The following is a 19,253-nucleotide window of genomic DNA, read 5'->3' on the forward strand; positions in this document are numbered from 1 at the left end:
AGTGAGACCCTGAAGGTTCAGGAGGCAACAACAAAAGTGAGGGAGCCCTATGACTGGTGCTCCTGGCATTTTTATCTCTCAGACCTCCAGGTTTTCCTAAGTGGGTGCTGGATTCCCCTGGAGGCTCCCGCACTGTAAGCTGTGATTCCCTGTATCTGTCTGTCTCTCCAGTTTTGGAGCAGCGAGTTTTGCTCTGACCTTCTGACCTCACTTCTCTGACAGATGTAAGAGTTATTGATTTTCAGTTTTTTACTTGTTAAGATGAAGGAGTGAGGGCTGGGGATATAGCTCAGTTGGTAGAGTGCTTGCCTCACATGTACAAGGCCCTGGGTTCAGATCCCAGCACCACACACACACACACACACACACACACACACACACACACAAAGATGAAGGGATGATTTTCAAGTTTCTGACATGCTGGAATGGAAACTAGAAGCAGCACTTTTCTTCTTAGATGTGGTTCAATATGAATTGGGCTTGTCTTAGTATCTGCTGTGAAATACCCTGCCATGAATGTGGAGGTCTTTCATGCTAATCAAGAAGCACATAATTTCCCACTCATGATGGGCATGTTGGAGAATAATTCTGAAGGTTCAGTAACTGAAAAAACACTGGAAACAAAGAGGTGGCACTGTTACTGACCAACAGCCACAGACTGAGTCCTGGAGACTGTTTCCTCCTCCACTCTATAATTATAACACTCTTCTAAAATTAAACTGACTTGCCTTTAAATTGACTATTTCTTTGTATGTATAGTGAGTGCTGTTTTTCTGCATGCCCCCCCCATTTTGCTTACAATACCCCCCCCTTCCCTCCCTTCACACCACAAGACTGGGTGGGTACATGATCCAAAATGAGCAAATCAGAATTCTTCCCCAGGATTTTTCTGGGAGGGCAGGAGAGAGTTCTCTTCCCTCTGTCAAAGCCACAGCTACCTTGGAGCCTCCTGAGGAAGCTGATCTAAGAGGACAAAGCCAAGATATACTGAGTAAGAGTTCTGCAGCCTTAAAAGGCCCAAGAACCAGAGAAAGAAAAAATAAGCAGGCAAGTTGCTCTAAACACCAGGTGCAGTACCACCACACATATTTTAAGTAATTTTCTAGGCACCTCTACTTCAATTATGTCGTCCAGTGACCCCAACAGAAGAACTATCTCAATGTCTTGAACTTTACAATCAAGCAGCATGTTATGCTTCTCTAATCGTTTCTGTTCCAGAGAAGTCTGAATGATCACAACTTCCTTTTGCAATTTTCCCACTTCCCTGTAAAAACACAATATGAAAAGTGCTTTTACTCATTATGTAATGCGGCACTAAATCAAGAAAAAGTTATATTATAGGAAAAAGTGACTTTTCCTTATGAGTCCTGTAAGTGTTAGAGTTTGTAACATAAACACTAACACTCCTGAGAAATACCATGAATGAACCTAGTTAACCCAAGGTTGCATTTTTCTTTTTGTGTGGTACTGAGAATGGAACCCAGGGTCTTGTTCATGCTAGGAAAGCACTCCGCCACTTAGTTACATCCCTAATCCTATTTATTTTGAGATAGGGTCCTGCCAAGTTGCCCAGGTTAGCCATGAACTTTTTTTTTTTAATATTTATTTATTTTTTAGTTGTAGTTCAACACCTTTATTTATATGTGGTGCTGAGGTTCGAACTCAGGGCCTCGCACATGCTAGGTGAGTGCTCTACTGCTGAGCCCCAGCCCCAGCCCCAGCCCCTAGCCTTGAACTTGCTATCCTCTTGCCTCAACCTCCCTGGTAGCTGGGATCACAGGCATATTTACTGAGCCTGGCAATGGCATTTTTCAATAATATACATTCCTGATTTAATCATAGTGACCAAGATACAGTCCTTTCCCATTTATTTTCTTTAAATCTTTTTTTTTTTTGAGAGAGAGAGAGAGAGAATTTTAATATTTATTTATTTTTTTTAGTTTTCGGTGGACACAACATCTTTGTATGTGGTGCTGAGGATCGAACCCGGGCCGCCCAGCATGCCAAGCAAGCGTGCTACAGCTTGAGGCACATCCCCAGCCCCAGTTATTTTTTTTAATATTTTATTTTTTTTTAGTTGTGGTTGGACACAATACTTTTTATTTTTTATTTATTTATTTTTAATTTTTATGTGATGCTTAGGATTGAATCCAGGACCCTGCACATGCTAGGCAAGCACTCTACCACTGAGCCACAACCTCAGCCCCTTTCCTAGTTACTTTATTTATTTTTTATTTTTGATATCAGGGATTGAACCTAGGGTCACTTAACCACTGAGCTGCATCCTCAGTGCTTCTTAATTTGAGATAGGGTCTTGTTAAGTTGCTTAGGCTGGCTTTGAACTTGCGATCCTCCTATTTCAGCCTCTGAGTTGCTGGGATTACAGGAGTATTATGCCACATGCTCAGCTTAATTTATTTATAAATCTATACTTTTTCAGGTTGTGTTTCTTCCTCATATGAGCTCTACATTTTGGAACCTCAAACCAGGAGAAATAGGGGCTGTGGTTGTGGCTCAGCGGTAGAGCACTTGCCTAGCATGGGCAAGGCTCTAGGTTCGATCCTCAGCACCACATAAAAATAATTAATTAATTAAGATCTTGTGTCCAACTACAACTAAAAAATAAATAATAAAAACAAACAAGCAAGCAAACAAAAACCCAGTAGAAATAGTCTCTCTGCAAGAGAAATCAGGTAAATCATTGTATCCCTGACAATCTGAAGTCTCTGTACTACCTGGCTCTTCTCAAGATGAGGCTACAAGATTTACTAGCTGAAACAATGTGGACTTTTAACAGGACCCAGAAAGGGGACAAAAAAGTAAGAAAAGAAAAAGGAAGGAAGGATGAAAGGCATGGAACAGGCAGGAGAAGACTCCAAGATTTTCAAGAATACAAAGAGAAACAAATTTTAAACTAAATATAAAAGTTTAAAAAAAAAATCGAGAAACAGATTTTAATTCCTCTAAAAAAAAAAGTCATACACAAAGAACTTCCTTCCCAGCAGTGTCTTAAAGCACTGAAGGATTTGGGACAGTGAGGAAAAGTGACATGCCAAGAGGTTGAGCAAAAAGAGCTAATTTCTCATTGCTATGATCATGTCAGTCATGCAGAAAAGCATGTTATTTTGCTACAAGTCAGCTGACCCAAGGCATGTCACCATCATCATCATGGCAAATGCTTATCAGGTACCAGGCTGTCTTTTAAGCTCACTCCATCAGTGTTCAGGTCACTACTCTCTGAGGCAGGCATTTTCTTTAACCCCGTTTACTGATGAGGAGGTCCAAGGCACAGTATGTCTGAAGCAAAGCTGGGATGTACTCACAGGCAGCATGGCCTGACCCATCCCTTACTCTCTGTGCCATGCTGCAGAGAGGGAATCTCTGGACAGCAGAAGACACCAGCAACATCAAGGGGGATTTAGGGCAAGGGACTCTACGGGATCACGTTTTCATTCACCAGAAAGAACTACTCACTCTAACCAACTAATTCCCTCATTTGGTTCCCCCCAAATTAGAATATTTCAAATATGTTATGTGAGACCAAGAGCAATAAAGGGTACATATTCAAATATAGCTTCACATAATACATTTCACTCCGACAATACACATGTCTAAAATGCCGGCTGTATCTTTCAAACTGATGAATTCTCAATTACCTATCAACAGCGAAAAACTTCTTCCGTTCCTCTTCAATCTGAGTTTGAACTTTCTCAGTGTTGGAATTCTGAGTGACAAAGATGTCCTGAAGTTGCTGCCGCTTTGCCATGAGTTCATCCACAACTTGTAGACAGTCTTCTTCAACCTGAAGAAAGAGGATATGCATTGCAGATTTACCATCTTTTATGTTGTTAAGGTTCACAGTTTCTGTTATCAATAAGACCAACCCAGTCACTCTAAGATAAATCATATCCCATGTGCTGCTTGAACCTATGTCATGGATTGTGACCTACTCACATTCTACACCTTTTAGGAACTGGTATCAGTACTTGCCTTCATCCTTCATTTTAGACCCATTCCTCATATCACTGCCATTTGACTTCCATTCCCACTGTCCAATAAAGTTCTTGCCACTGTGACTTTTAAGTGGCAATTAAGCAAACATTTCAGGCTCAGCCTTTTAAACAGTCTTTATCACTTCTTCCTTCCTGCAGCACTGGGGCTTCTGGGATGCCTGCTCTTCGACTGACTACCCCTGTTCCTAGCCTACCTGCACCTTCCAGAATCCCATGGCCGCTTCAGTGCTCTCCACTGTCCATCTGCCCAAGCATTTCAACTTTTCTCACAGAGTTTCAATTTACTTGGGTCAATCAGCAGCTGCCAGATCGATAGCTCCTGCCCAGATTTCTCTGCATTCCCTGCTGGTGGACACTACCGTCCAGGCACCACACAGACCTAAGTCCCCTCCCATCTACTGTCCCAATCAGAACTCAGGCAGGAGTCCTTGTGGCACCCCGCCTCACCTTCCCTCCCACCCAGCATCCAGAACTCAGGAAGCTCTGCTGATTTAAGCACTTCTCACATCTGCCCCCATCACTACCAAAGCCTTTTAGGAGCTCAATAAGTGAAGGAAGTTGAAAATTCAATGAAGAGACACTTCAACTACCACTCACTGTTAGTTACCTTCTTCAGATTATCAATGTCTTCTCTACCTTTCTGGATAATTTCTTTTAATGTGTTGATCTTATTCAGTTTCTTCTTAAGCTGATTGCGACTATACTCAAGCTGAATATTAAGCCGAGTTTTTTGCTTTTCAAATTCTAATCTAGCATAAAAAAGTCAAGTATTACAAATGGTAAGTGAAATGCTCTTTCTTTCTTTTTAACGTTCTCTTACAGGAAATTTCAAATACAAAAGTAGAAGGAATATGATAATGAACCCCATGAAGCTCCCACTCAAATTCAATATAATCAATTCAAGATCATTCTTGTTTTATGTATAACCCCACTTATCACAATACTGGACTATTTCAAGCAAATTCAAGACATCATGTAATTTCATCTGTAAATATTTTATGTGTATCTCCAAAAGTGAAGTGACTTTTAATTCATAAGCACAAATTATAACTTAAAAAATTATAATAAATCTTTAATATGAAACTATTACCATTGCCAAATTTCCAGGGCATCTCATTATTAAAAAAAAAAAAAACAACTTGGATATCTGTATTAGGATTCAGACACTGCATACAAGTGATATGTTTCTTACATATTTTATAATCTATAGGTTTCCTTCTTTTTCTTTAAGTTACAACTTACATATTTATTGATACTGAGGTTTGAACCCAGGGCTTGCACATGATAGACTCAACCACTGAGCCACATCCCCAGTCCTTTAAAAATTTTTAATTTTTACTTTGAGACAGGATCTCATTAAGTTTTTGTGGCTGGCCTCAAACTTTTGATGGTCCTGCCTTAGCCTCAAGTAGCTGGGAACATCAGGTATGCACTGTTACACCCACCTTTACATGTTTATTAATTTTTTTTTGCCATACTGAGAAATGAACCCAGGGCTCTCTACCTATGACCTACATTCCCAGCCTCCCCCTCTTTTTTGGAGATGGGGCAGAGTCTTGCTAAATTGCTGACGCTGGGGCTGGGGATGTGGCTCAAGCGGTAGCGCGCTCGCCTTGCATGCGTGCGGCCTGGGTTCGATCCTCAGCACCACATACCAACAAAGATGTTGTGTCTGCCGAGAACTAAAAAATAAATATTAAAAATTCTCTAAAAATAAATAAATAAATAAATAAATAAATTGCTGATGCTGTCCGCAAACTTGCAGTTCTCCTGCTTTAGCATCCAGAGTAGCTAGGATTATAGACATACACCACCATGCCTAGCTTTATGTGTTTATAAAATTATTTATTCAGTTGTTTTCAATAGTTATTCAAATATAAACTTTCAAACTGAAGAACATGTCCCTTCCTGATGTACTTTCTACTAGCAAGCTTCATAAACTCCTCATAAAAGACTCTAACACTGATGGGCACAGTAGTGCACACCTAAACTTGGGAGGCTGAAGCAGGAGGATCAAAAGGTTGAGGCCAGTCTCAGCAACCAAGTGAGACTTGAAACAACTTAGTGAGAACCTGTCTCAAAAAATAAAAAGAGCTAGGAATATAGCTCAGTGGTAGAGCACCCCTGGCTTCAATCCCAGTACACACACACACACACACACACACAAAAAAAAAAAAAAAAGAAAGAAAGAAAGAAAGGAAGAAAGAAAGAAAGAAAGAAAGAAAGAAAGAAAGAAAGAAAGAAAGAAAGAAAGAAAAAACAACATCAACTGTAACTTGCCCTTTCCTTCTTCTATCCCTCCCATGTATCCTGGCAACCCAACTGTTCATTCAAGATGTACTTTTAAGTGCTATCTGTATCAGATACTGTGCTAGATAAACTGATTGAAAAACAGTGACAATAAAAACAAAGTAATATTTAATAAGAGCTTACTATGCATCTGTTATCAAAGCTCTGCTATAAATTAACCTACTCAAAGTTGTAGACTGTGAGGTAAGTAATACTAGTGCCCCGTTAACAGAAGAGACAAAAGCAGAAGACTTCAGCCTTGTCTAAGGCTACCCATTTGGGAAGTACGGAGCCAGGTGTGACGTAGAGAAGGCAACAGAGTCCCCACTCCTGACCTCTGACTGCACTGCCTGTGCGAGAGGTTAAGAAGAAACCTTCAAGAGACTTGTCTCTGCTTAGCAGTCAGGCATAGAGAACATGCGGGACACCACACAACTCCAGCCTTCCTGTCCCCTCACTGGCAAAACTAGAAAAAACTGATGGATCCAAAAATCTACTTGGAAATCTCAGTGCTCCTCTTAGCTCTTAGTGTGCAACCAGGCAGAGACTCAAAGACAGAAGATCTGAGCAACACCAGCAACCTGGCCAACTGCCTTGCAGGTTAGCACTGCACCCAACAGCAGAATGCACATTCTTTGCAGGTATGCATGGAACATGTACTAAAACAGACAAGAATTGGCCTCACTTGAAGGGATCAAAATAATTCAGAATATATTCCTCACCACAATGAAATTAATCTAAAAATCACTAACAGAAAGACATCTGAACCCCCTTGCCCTGCCAATATCTGCTAATCAGACAACACTCTTTTCATCCTATGTCATAGGAAAAAAAAAACCATAGGGATACTAGGAAATATTTTGGACAGAATTATAATTAAAATACAATGTGCTAAAATTTGTAAGATGTAGCGTAAATAGCACTTAGAGAGAAATAAATATCTTTAAGTGTTTATATTAGAAGATAAGCCCCAAATACATGTCAACTTCCCTCTTAGAAAGATATACAAGAATATTAAATCAAAATAAGTAGAAGGAAGGTAGGGCGCGGTGGTGCACACCTGTAATCCCAGCAGCTTGGGAGGCTAAGAAAGGAGAATTCTGAGTTCAAAGTCAGCCTCAGCAACTGCAAGGCACTAAGCAACTCAGTGAGACCCTGTCTCTAAATAAACTACGAAATAGGGCTGGGGATGTCCCTGAGTTCAATCCCTGGTACCAAAAAAAAAAAAAAAAAAAGTAGAAGGAAGGAAATAATGAACAGCAGAAACCAGTAACATAGAAACAAACAAACCATAGAGAAAACCCATGAAACCAAGAGCTGGGATTACAAGGATCGATAAAATTAATATGCCTTTAGCTAGATATCAAAAAGAAAAGACAAGACAAGCCACAATACTAGGAACAAAAGTACAACAGTCCAGATCTTAAGATTTTAAAAATACAAAGTATTGGGCCAGGGTTGTGGCTCAGTGGTAGAGCGCTTGCCTAGCATGTGTGAAGCATTGAGTTTGATCCCTGGCACCACATTAAAAAAATAAAATAAGGGCTGGGGTTGTGGCTCAGCGGTACAGCGCTCGCCTAGCATGTGCAGGGCCCTGGGTTCAATCTTCAGCACCACATAAAAATAAATATATTAATAAATAAAAATATTGTGTTCAACTACAACTTAAAAAATACATATTAAAAAAATAAACTTTTTGTGTCCATCTACAACTAAAAAAATAAAAAAGATACACAAAGTGACTTTATGTTAATACATTTGTCAACCCAGATAAAGTACACAGATTTCTTGAAAGATGTGAACTACCGAACCTTGTCCAAGAAGTAGATATCCTGAGTAGCCCTGTATTCATTAAAGAAACTGGATCTCCAAATAAAAACCTTCCCACAAAGAAAAGTGGGGGGCTTCATTGACTAATCTTATGAAACACTGGGAAGAACAATACCGATCCTATATAAATACTTCCCAAAAAAGAAAGTACATTTTATTCCCAGCTCATTTTATGGGCCTAGCATTACCCTAAAACCAAACTTTGGACAAAGACATTATAAGAAAACTACAGATTGTTACACCCAAGAAAAGGGTGCAAAAATCTTTAGCAAAGTTTTAACAAATAAAATCCAAAAACATATGAAAACATATGAGAGTAACTCACGACCAGGTTGGGTTCATATTTTTATGTGAGGTGATTTAACACTTTAAAATGAATAGAACTAACCAATTATTTGTACTTACTAGATTAAAAACTTTTAAAAAAATCTAGCCATACATCTCAGTGGATGTCAGAGAAAGTATTTGACAAAATTCAGTGCTCACTTATGGCAAAAAAATTTCTGTAAAGTAGGAATAGAAGGGGACTTCCTCAACCTGAAAGCTACCCTAAGTTTCTATTTTTCTCTGTGGCCCTCGGACTGGGAATAAGGCAGGATATGTGCCCTCACCACTTATCCAACATTGTACTGGAGTCCTAGCTAGTACAATAGGCAAGAAAAAGAAATAAAAGATATACTGCCTGGAAAGGGAGAAATAAAACTTTTTATTCACTACAATATGATTGTCTATGTAGGAAGTCCTAAGGAATCTATAAAAGAGCTTACAGAATTAAGTTTAGCAAGGTTTCAGGATGCAAGGTCAATTTATAAAAAACAAATTTTATTTCAACATATTAAAACCAAATCATTTTATGTGCAAATTTTAAAACAATTCCATTTACAATAATATAAAGATGAAACAAATGTAACAAAATATACACAGACCAAATCTGAAGGCAGAAAACTAAAAAGCAATAATGAGAGAAATAGATAATGACATAAATAAACTGAGATAGGTATCATGCTCATGGATTAGTATTAAAATGTCAATTCTTGGGCTGAGGTTGAAGGTCAGTGGTAGAGCACTTGCCTTGCATATGTGAGGCACTGGGTTTGATCCTCGGCACCACGTAAAGATAAATAAAGATATATTATTTTTAAAAGATATCAATTCTTCCCAAATTAATCTATAGATTCAACACAATCCCAATCAAAATCCCAGCTGGTTTTCTTTCTTTCTTGCCCCCCACCCAATGCTGAAGATTGAACTCAGGGTCTCACACATGCTGGGCATGAGCTTTAACATTGAGTCTTAACCCCAGCTCCAGCAGGGTTTTTCTTTTTTCTTTCATATATATATATATATATATATATATAAATAAATTGAAAAGCTGATCCTAAAATGTACATGGAAATGCAGAGGACCTAGAATAGGTAGGGACGTCACCTTTCTTGTTCATTCCTGTATCTTCTGTATTTCTAGAAGGGGGCCTGCTACGTGGGAGTACATAGTAAATGGGTGTTAAAAGAATGAAAGAAGTACGAGAGAACTGTAGAGAATAAATTGAAAGGAAGTTGGCAAAAATGTTGGAAGGTTTTATTTCAGGACAAAGAAAAGTTTTCTCTATTTCCCCCAGAGGCACATTTTACTCTTACATTTAAACATTATTTGAATAGATCATACATGCCTGTGTATGTATAAAGCAAAAGACTTAGGAACATACAAAAGTAAAATGTCTCTCTCCTATTCGCTCAGCTTTAGTAGCTATTATTTTACAATTTAGAGGAATTACACCTAAGGGAATTTTCATTTCAGTTCATAAAAAAGGGGAGAGGTTCATTTTCTTACAAATAAATTAACAAACTTAAGGGTTTTTTTTTCTTTTTTTTGGTTGGGGACTTTTTTTTTTTTTTTGGTCTTTTCTTTGTTGGAACTAGGGATCCAAGCCAGGGCTTTGCGTGTACGAGGCCAGCACTTTGCCACTGAGCTACATTCCAGCTCTAACTTAACAAACTTAAAAAAAAGGAAAGGCATACTAGTTCTTTCATAGGAAAACTCAATATTATGAAGAAGCTGAGTCTCTCTAAATTAAATACAATTTAAATATCACTTCAATACAACAAGTGCAGTTAAGATTGGTTTTTTGTTTTTGTTTTTTAAATAACTAGAGGGCTGGGGGTGTGGCTCAGTGGCAGAGCACTTGCCTGGCATGTGTGAGGCCTTGGGTTCAATTCTCAGCACCATGTATCAATGAATAAAATAAAGGTCCATTGACAACTAAAAAAATTTTTTTTAAAAATAATTAGATAAGCTGATTCTAGAATTCACTTGCAGAAGTAGCCATAAAAGTATAGTATACGTGTAAAATATTTACTAATATCTTTTAATAAAAATACCTTTTTTGATCAATTTCTTGTTGCTGTTTAACATGTTTATTCTCAAATTCACGAATATTTGCCACACCAATTTCTTCACAGAAGTGTTGGAAAATGTCATCTTCTACCTTTTAAATTATTTCAAAACAACTAGTTTAATAAGTAATTTTGAGAAATAGATAAGGCTTAAATAAGTTTTCATTCCAAGATTTTTCTGGATTAAGCTAAAATGTAATCAAACCAAATATTACCATATTCATCCATTGCTTCGGCTTCCTTTATCTCTGTAAGTTATGCTCATCTATTTTCAAATTCTTATTCAAAAATTTAAAAAGAAAGCTCATTAACTTGCATTATTAAGTGTTTGAGCTTTATGTACCATTTAATATAAAACTGAAAGGATTCCATTTACATTGGCCATACCAAAATACAACATTCTATATAAAGAAATTAATCTTTAAAAATTTCAGATAATAAAAAAACCAATATGGTTAGAACATAGAATGAAGAATCGAAAAGATATGGAGCCAGGTGCAGTGGTATGCGTTTGTAATCCCAGGAGGCTGAGGCAGGCAGACCAAAAGCAAGTTCAAAGCCAGCCTCAGCAACTTAGTGAGGCCCTAAGCAATTAGCAAGACCCTGTCTCAAAATGAAAAATGAAAAGAACTGGGGATGTGGTTTAGTGGCTAAGGACCCCTGGGTTCAATCCTTGATCCCCCCCCCCCAAAAAAAAAGAAGAAAGAAAAGTTCAAATGAGCTAAACCCAACAAAATAACATTTAATCTTTCATTTAAAATGTATGGTTATAGGATGAAAGAGACCTTCAATAGTAGGACATGTTAAAAACTTTCAAATTTTAGCTGAATATAAATTAAACATGAATGTGACAGGAGTAAGCTGCCATTAGCATAAGCAGATAATCCAAACTATGGGAAGCTACAGGTCCATATCTGGGGTGCCAGGATACTCTGTACTGTTAGACCTTATTTTGACATTATGCTCTGTTCTGGACATGGACAAGTAACAGAGCATCCAGGGGATGGTTTCTAGAGCTCATCTTAGAATAATGGTAATGTAAAATGATTAGAGAAACTGGGAGTATTTAACCTGCAAAAGAGATAACTAAGGAGAAACATGAGTATGCTTTTGAAGTATGTAGAAAAGGCAGGACTAAAAGCAAAAGGTGGAAGTTACAGAGTGATGGGGAGCAAATAACTTTCCAAGGATTGGCAGTACCCAACAGTGTATTGAATCAAATCTAAAAAAGTTCCTGTCACTTTATAAGCAGAGGATAGATGACCAAATGTTTGTTGCTCCAGAGCCAAGCACCATACCTGGCCTGTAAGAGATGTTTAAAAAGTGACTAAGTAAACAACCTTGAAAGATAACCTGTATGACAGCTCTTCACCTCTTGGTGTGAAGGGCAGTAAAAAAAGAAAAGGCTGTATTTTTTACAAAGGGCAAGGAGAGGTTGGAGAACAGAAGTGAATACTCACTGGTCACCATCTCCTGAGACAGGCAGCAGTGGTCCTCAAAGGACACAAGGAGATCAACTGGGCAAACTAATAAAACAGCCTTCAAGCTATTTCTGACAGGGTGCTGTCACCTATCAACTTTTGCTTTAGCACACACCCAATTTGGTGTCTGGTCCAAAACTAAATCACACACATCATTTAATTATGAATATAACAAAAATCACCTTATCTATTCTTTCTTGAAATTCTTCAATTCGTTGCTGTTGTTCTTTGATTCCCTCACTCAACATAATACATTGAGACTCAATATTTAATAGTTCACTTTGTAGCTGAGATTGTTCCTAATAACAAGAGAATTTTCTTTTATTAACATGGCTATTTTAGCTTTATAGAGTGAAGCCAAAAACATGATAGGTGTGTTTTAAAATAAGAGGAATCCATAAGGTGAGATAAATTCTGGTACAGATGGATAACAATATTAAACAGCATAAAAATAATCAAAGGTGCTAGGGCTGTGGCTCAGTGGTAGTGCAACTGCCTAGCATGTGTGAGGCACTGGTTTCAATTCTCAGCACCACTTATAAATAAATAAATAAATAAAGGTCTATCAACAACTAAAAAAATTAAAATAAAAATTCAAAAAAATCATTAAAGGACTGTAATGTAATCTCCAGCAAGGGTTAAGGTATCTATAAACTACATTATGCTACATAACTAATTTCTGAACTAAGTTATGGTTCTAATTTACAGCAAATTTTAAGTAAGTTCATGTACCCGATAAAAAGCAGCAAGGTGCTTCTTCTTAATCATTTCTAGTTCACTCTGTGAATATTTGAGTCGTGTATGAGTTCCTTGTGCTAGAGTCTGTATTTGCTTTAAATCTGTTTCCTTGCGGAGTATCTTCATTAAATCCTAAAATGTAAGAGAAGCGTGAGAACATTTCACAATAGAAAATGACTTTCACTTGATTCTAGGAATTTATAAAATTTTTCTAATTTCTTCAATCATCCATTGCATACTCAAAACTGCATTGTGTTTGCATAATTTCTGCAGTTTCTCTTGCTTTTGATTTCTAATTTCATTCCATTGTGATCTGGTAAGTTGCAAAAATTTCAATATTTTGTATTTATTAAGATTTGTAAAAAAAATATACACACACATACACACACACACACACACACACACACACACACACTTGACAGCCTAAAGTAGAACCTAAGAGGAAAGTTTACACCATAAATGCCTACATTAGAAAACCAGAGATATCAAATACATAACCTAATGATGAATCTCAAGGCCTCAGAAAAAGAACAAACCCACCCAAAATCAGTAGAAGAAAAGAAATACTAAAAATCAGAGCAGAAATAATTGAAATAGAGAATAAAGAACAATATAAAGAATCAGTTGAAGACTGGGGTTGTGGCTCAGTGGTAGAGTGCTTGCCTCACATGTGTGTAAGGCACTGGGTTCAATTCTCAACACTGCATATGAATAAATGAATAAATAAGGGTCCTCAACAACTAAAAATATATAAAAAAGAATCAATGGAACAAAGACTAGATTCTTTGAAAAGATAAACAAAATTGTCAAATCCTTAGCTAAACTAAAAGAGAGAAAAGACATATAAATACAAATAAGGGGATATTACAACAGATACCATTGAAATCCAAAGCATCATTAGGAAATATTTTGAAAAATTATGTCAACAAATTGGAAAATCTACAAGAAATGGACAAATTTACAGACACAAATGACCTACCAAAATTGAACCAAGAGAGCTGAAAAAAAAAAAAAACTAAATAGATCAATAACAAGCAATGAGACTGAAGCAGAAATAAAAACTCTCCCAATCACCAGTGTGTGGTTTACACTTGTAATCCCAACAACATGGAAGGCTGAGGCAGCAGGATGCCAAGATCAAGGCCATCTTCAGCAACTTACCAAGACCCTGTCTCAAAATAAAATATAAAAAGGACTGGAGATGTAGGTCAGTGGTAGAGTGCTCCTGGGTTCAATCCCCAAACAAAAGAAAAACCCTAAGCAAAAAAAGTCTCCCAACAAATAGAAACCAGGACCATATAGTTACTGATGAATTTTATATCAACTTTTAAAGAATAACTAATTCTCATGCTTCTCAAACTATTCCATAAAATAGAAAGGGAAAGAACTCCTCTGAACTAATTTTATGAAGCCAGCACTATCCTACTATAAACACCTGATAAGGACAAACAACAACAGGAAACTATAGGCCAATATCCTTGAGGAACAGGAATAAAAATACTCCATAAAATACTTGAAAGGTTGGTTCAACATATACAAATCAAAATTTTAATACACCACATAAACAGAATCAAAGATAAAAATCACATGATTTCTACATCTGCAGAAAAGCCTCTGAAAAAATAACATTCCTTCATGATAAAAACTCTGAATAAACTACAGAAGGATCATACCTCATCAGAATAAGGGTTAGACACAACGTCATACTGAATGGGGGAAAGCTGAAAGAATTTATTCTCAATCAGGAACAAGACAAGTGTGTCCACTCTTACCACTTTCAATCAATAAAGTACTGAAAACTTGAGACAGAGCTATAGAGCAAGAGAAAAAAAATAATGTTATGAGTAGGAAAGAAGGAAATCAAACTTTTCCTATTTGCAAAGGACATAATTCTATACCTAGAAAACCCTAAAGAGTCTGCCAAAAGTCTCTCAGGACTCAAACAAATTCAGCAGAGTAGCAGAATTCAAAGCAAACATACAAATATCAGTAGCTTCCTATACCACCAACAATGAACTGAGAAAGAAACGAGGAAAACAGTTCCATTCACAATAGCCTAAAGAAGCAAAGCAAAATAACAACAACCGCCTGGCATGGTGGTACACATCTATAATTCAGGTACTCAGGAGGCTGAGGCAGAATTGCAAGTTCAAGGACAGCCTGGGTAGCTTAGCAAGATCCTGTCTCATAATAAAAAATAAAAAGGGCTGGAAATGCAGTGGTAGATACCCCTAGGTTCAATCCCTAGAATCAAAACAAAAAAACAAAAACAAAATAACAAACAACAACCTAGGAATAAACCTAACCAAGGAAGTAAAAGACCTGTACAATGAAAAATTATAAAACACTTAAGAGGCCATTTCATACTGCTTAGTGGAACTATATATCAACAAGACATAAAAATCTTAAATATTTATGCCCCAAACAATGGAACATCTACATACATGAAACAAACCCTTCACAATCTCAAGAATCAAATAGATCACAACACAATAATACTGGGTGACTTCAACATGCCTCTTTCACCAATTGATAGATTTTCAAAACAAAAACTAAATAAAGAAGCTATAGAACTAAAATATACAATTAATGATTTGAACTTAACAGACATATAGAATATTTCATCAATTGATGACTGAATACACTTTTTTCTCAGGAGCATATGGATCCTTCTCTAAAACAGACCATATCTTAGGTCACAAATCAACTCTTTGGCTAATACAAATAGAGATAATACTTTGAATAGCTAAAGAATTCAGGGGTGAAATAAAAAAAATATTTAGAGGTAAATGAGAAAAATGACACAACATATCAAAATTTCTGAGACACTATAAGGCAGTTCTAAGAGGAAAGTTCATTGCATTGAGCTCATTCATTGAAAGAATAGAATATTACCAAATAAATAACCTAACTTTACATTTCAAAGCCCTAGAAAAAGAAGAAGAAATAAACACCCAAAGCAGCAGAAGACAGGAAATAATTAAAATCAGAGCTGAAATTCATGAAATTGAAACAAAAAAAATTTTTTTTAAATCACCAAAACAAAATGTTGGTTCTTTGAAAAAATAAATAAAATTTTATAAACTCTTAGCCAAGCTAATGAAGAAAAAGAAAAAATTCAAATCACTAAAATTCGTGATTTAAAGGAAATACCATCATGGATGACACTGAAATATAGAGATACACTGAAACTACTTTGAAAATCTATATTCCAATAAAATAGAAAAATCACAAAGACATCGACAAATTTCTAGAGACATATGACCTATCAAAATTCAATTAAGAGAACATAGAAAATTTAAACAGACCATTTTTAAGCAATGAAACCGAAGATCCCATCAAAAGCCTTCCAATAAAGAGAAGCCCAGGATCAAAAGGATTCTCAGCTGAATTCTACCAGACCTTTGAAGAAGAATTTACACCTAATGCTCCTTAATTATCCCATGAAATAGAAAAGGAGGGAATCCTTCCAAACTCATTCTATGAAGCTAGTATCATCCTGATACCAAAACCAGACAAAGACATATCAAGGAAAGAAAACTTCAGACCAATATCCCTAATGAACATACATGTAAAAATTCTCAATAAAATACTGGCAAATAGCATATAAAAACATATTAAAAAATAGTGTACCATGGTCAAGTGGAGTTCATTCCAGGGATGCAGGTTGGTTAAACATACAGAAATCAATAAACATACTTCATCACATCACATGATTATCTCAATAGATGCAAAAAAAAAAAAAAGCATTTGACAAAATTCAGCATCCATTCATGCTCAAAACACTAAAAAACTAGAGATAATAGGAACCTACCTCCACATTTTAAAGACAATCTAAACATGAGGCCAACATCATTCTAAATAGAGAAAAATTGAAAGAATTCCCTCCAAAAACTGGAACAAGACAGGGCCACCCTTTCACCACTCCTATTCCACATAGTCCTTGAAACCCTAGCCAGAGCAATGAGACAAAAGAAAGATTTTAAAGGGATACAAATAAGAAAAGAGCCTAAACTATCCCTATTTGCTAAGACATGATTCCATATTTAGAAGACCCCAAAAACTCCACTAGAAAGCTTCTAGAACTCATAAATAAATTCTGCAAAGCATCAGGGTATAAAATTAACACCCATAAATCAATTGCATTCCTATACACCAATGATGAATCAGCTGAAAGAGAAATCAAGAAAACTATCCCATTCACAATAGCCTTAAAAAAAATTGGGAATTAATCTAACAAAAGAGGTCAAAGACTTCTACAAGGAAAACTACAGAACACTAAAGAAAGAAATTGAAGACCTCAGAAAATGGAAAGATCTCCCATGTTCTTGGATAGGCAGAATTAATATAGTTCAAATGGTCATACTACCAAAAGTGTTACACAGATTTAATGTAGTTCCTATTAAAACTCCAATTATGTTCTTCATAGAAATAGAAAAAACTGCCATAAAATTCATTTGGAAAAAATAATAAGAGTCCCAGAATAGTCAAAGCAATCCTTAGTGAGAAAAGTAACACAGGAGGTTTCACAATTCCAGAACTTAAATTATACTACACAGCTATAGTAACAAAAATAGCATGGTAATGGCACAAAAATAGACATGAAGACCAATGGAACAGAATAGAAGACACAGTGACATACTCACATAAATACAGTTATCTAGTCCTAGACAAAGGTGCCATAAAAGATAGCCTCTTGAAAAATGGTGCTGGAAAAACTGGAAATCCATATGTAGTAGGATTAAACTGAATCCCCCTCTCTACTCTGCACAAAACTCTAAATGAATCAAGGACCTAGGCATTAGATCAGAGACCCTGCACCTACCAGCAGAAAAAGTAGGCCCAACTCTCCATCATATCAGCTTAGGAATCAACTCACTCAACAAGACTCCTCAATTGCAAGAAGTAAAATCATAAATCAATACATGGGATGATAACAAATTAAAAAACCTTTTCACAGCAAAGGAAACAATCAAGAATGGTAATAGAGAGCCTATAGGATGGGAGAAAATCTGGGCCTCAGATAGAATATTAATCTCCAGGATATACAAAGAACTCAAAAAACTCAACACCAAAAAAACCAAATAACCCAATCAATAAATGGGCAAAGGAACTAAACAGACAACTCACAGAATATGAAATGGTAAAAAAAAAAATATGAAAAAAATGTTCAACATCTCTAGCAATTAGAGAAATGCAAATTAAAACTATACTGAGATTCCATCTTACTCCAATCAGAATGGCAATTATCAAGAATACAAATGATAAGTTGGGTGTGGTGGTGCATGCCTGTAATCCCAGCTACTTAGAATGCTGTGGTAGGAGGATCGTGAGTTCAAAGCCAGCCTCAGCAAAAACAAGGCACTAAGCAACTCAGTGAGACCCTGTCTCTAAATAAAACACAAAATAGGGCTGGAGATGTGGTTCAGTGGCTGAGTGCACTGAGTTCAATCTCTGGTTACCACCCCACCCCTGCCCGCCCACAAAAAAATACAAGTAACAATAAATGTTGCAAGGATGTGGGGGAAAAGGTTCACTCACACATTGCTGGTGGGCCTGCAAACTGTTGCAACCACTATGGAAAGCATTATGGAGACTCCTCAGAAAACTTGGAATGGAACCACCATTTGACCTGGTTATCCCACTCCTTGATTTATACCCAAAGGACTTAAAATCAGCATACTATAGTTAACACAGCCACATCAAAATTTATAGCAGCTCAATTCCCGAACCACCCTAGGTACCACCTTCAACAGATAAATAGATAAAGAAAATGTGGTATATATACACAATGAAATATTACTCAGTCATAAATAAGAAATGAAAGTATGGCATTTGCTGGTAGAATATCACGATAAGTGATATAAGCCAGTCCCAAAAAAAACCAAAGGCCAAATGTTCTCTCTAATATGTGATGCCAACCCAAAACAAGGGAGGGTAGGGAGGGGAAGAATAGAAGTCCACTGAATTAGACAAAGGAGAATGAAGGGAAGGGAGTGGGGAGGAGAATAGGAAAGACAGTAGAATTAATTGGACATAATCTTCCTATCCTTGTATACAAATACCCGACAGGGTCACTCCACATCATGTACAATCACAAGAATAGGATCCTAATCCAAATAAATCATACTGCATGTATGTATAATATGTCAAAATACTCTCTACTGTCATTGATATCTAAAAAGAATAAATAAAAAAAAATTAAAAACACTCAAGCGAGAAACTAAAGAAAACACTAGAAGATAGAAAGACACCCCATGTTCACAGATTAGGAGAATTAATGCTATTTAAAGTCATATTACCAAAAGTGATCTACAGAGTTCACATAATCCTCATCAAAATACCAATGAAATTCCTTACAGAACAAGAAAAAAATCCTAAAATTCATGTGGTGCCTAGATTAATTCACTAAATATCCTCAAGGATATTGTAGCATGCACCAGAATTTCCTTCCTTTTAAAGGCTGAACAATATTCCATTGTAGAACAGATCACAGAAGAACTCAAGAC

General features: G+C 36.6%; 1 protein-coding gene across 1 annotated transcript in view; it reads right to left on the reverse strand.

Moving 5' to 3' along the window:
• SMC1B (structural maintenance of chromosomes 1B) overlaps positions 1 to 19,253 on the reverse strand; it is a gene marked incomplete at its 3' end in the record, with an annotated part of 70,696 nt that overhangs the window by 17,692 nt on the left and 33,751 nt on the right. The window contains exons 13-18 of the mRNA XM_081310869.1: positions 12,739 to 12,876; positions 12,189 to 12,305; positions 10,511 to 10,617; positions 4,621 to 4,762; positions 3,657 to 3,802; positions 1,111 to 1,264 (exon numbers count right to left, since the gene is read on the reverse strand). Of these exons, the coding sequence (XP_081166995.1) occupies positions 1,111 to 1,264; positions 3,657 to 3,802; positions 4,621 to 4,762; positions 10,511 to 10,617; positions 12,189 to 12,305; positions 12,739 to 12,876 (804 nt within the window). The remainder of the gene's footprint in view (positions 1 to 1,110; positions 1,265 to 3,656; positions 3,803 to 4,620; positions 4,763 to 10,510; positions 10,618 to 12,188; positions 12,306 to 12,738; positions 12,877 to 19,253) is intronic.

The sequence above is a fragment of the Spermophilus citellus genome, assembly GCF_964194105.1.
Source record: "Spermophilus citellus genome assembly, chromosome: 10".
NCBI lineage: Eukaryota > Metazoa > Chordata > Mammalia > Rodentia > Sciuridae > Spermophilus > Spermophilus citellus.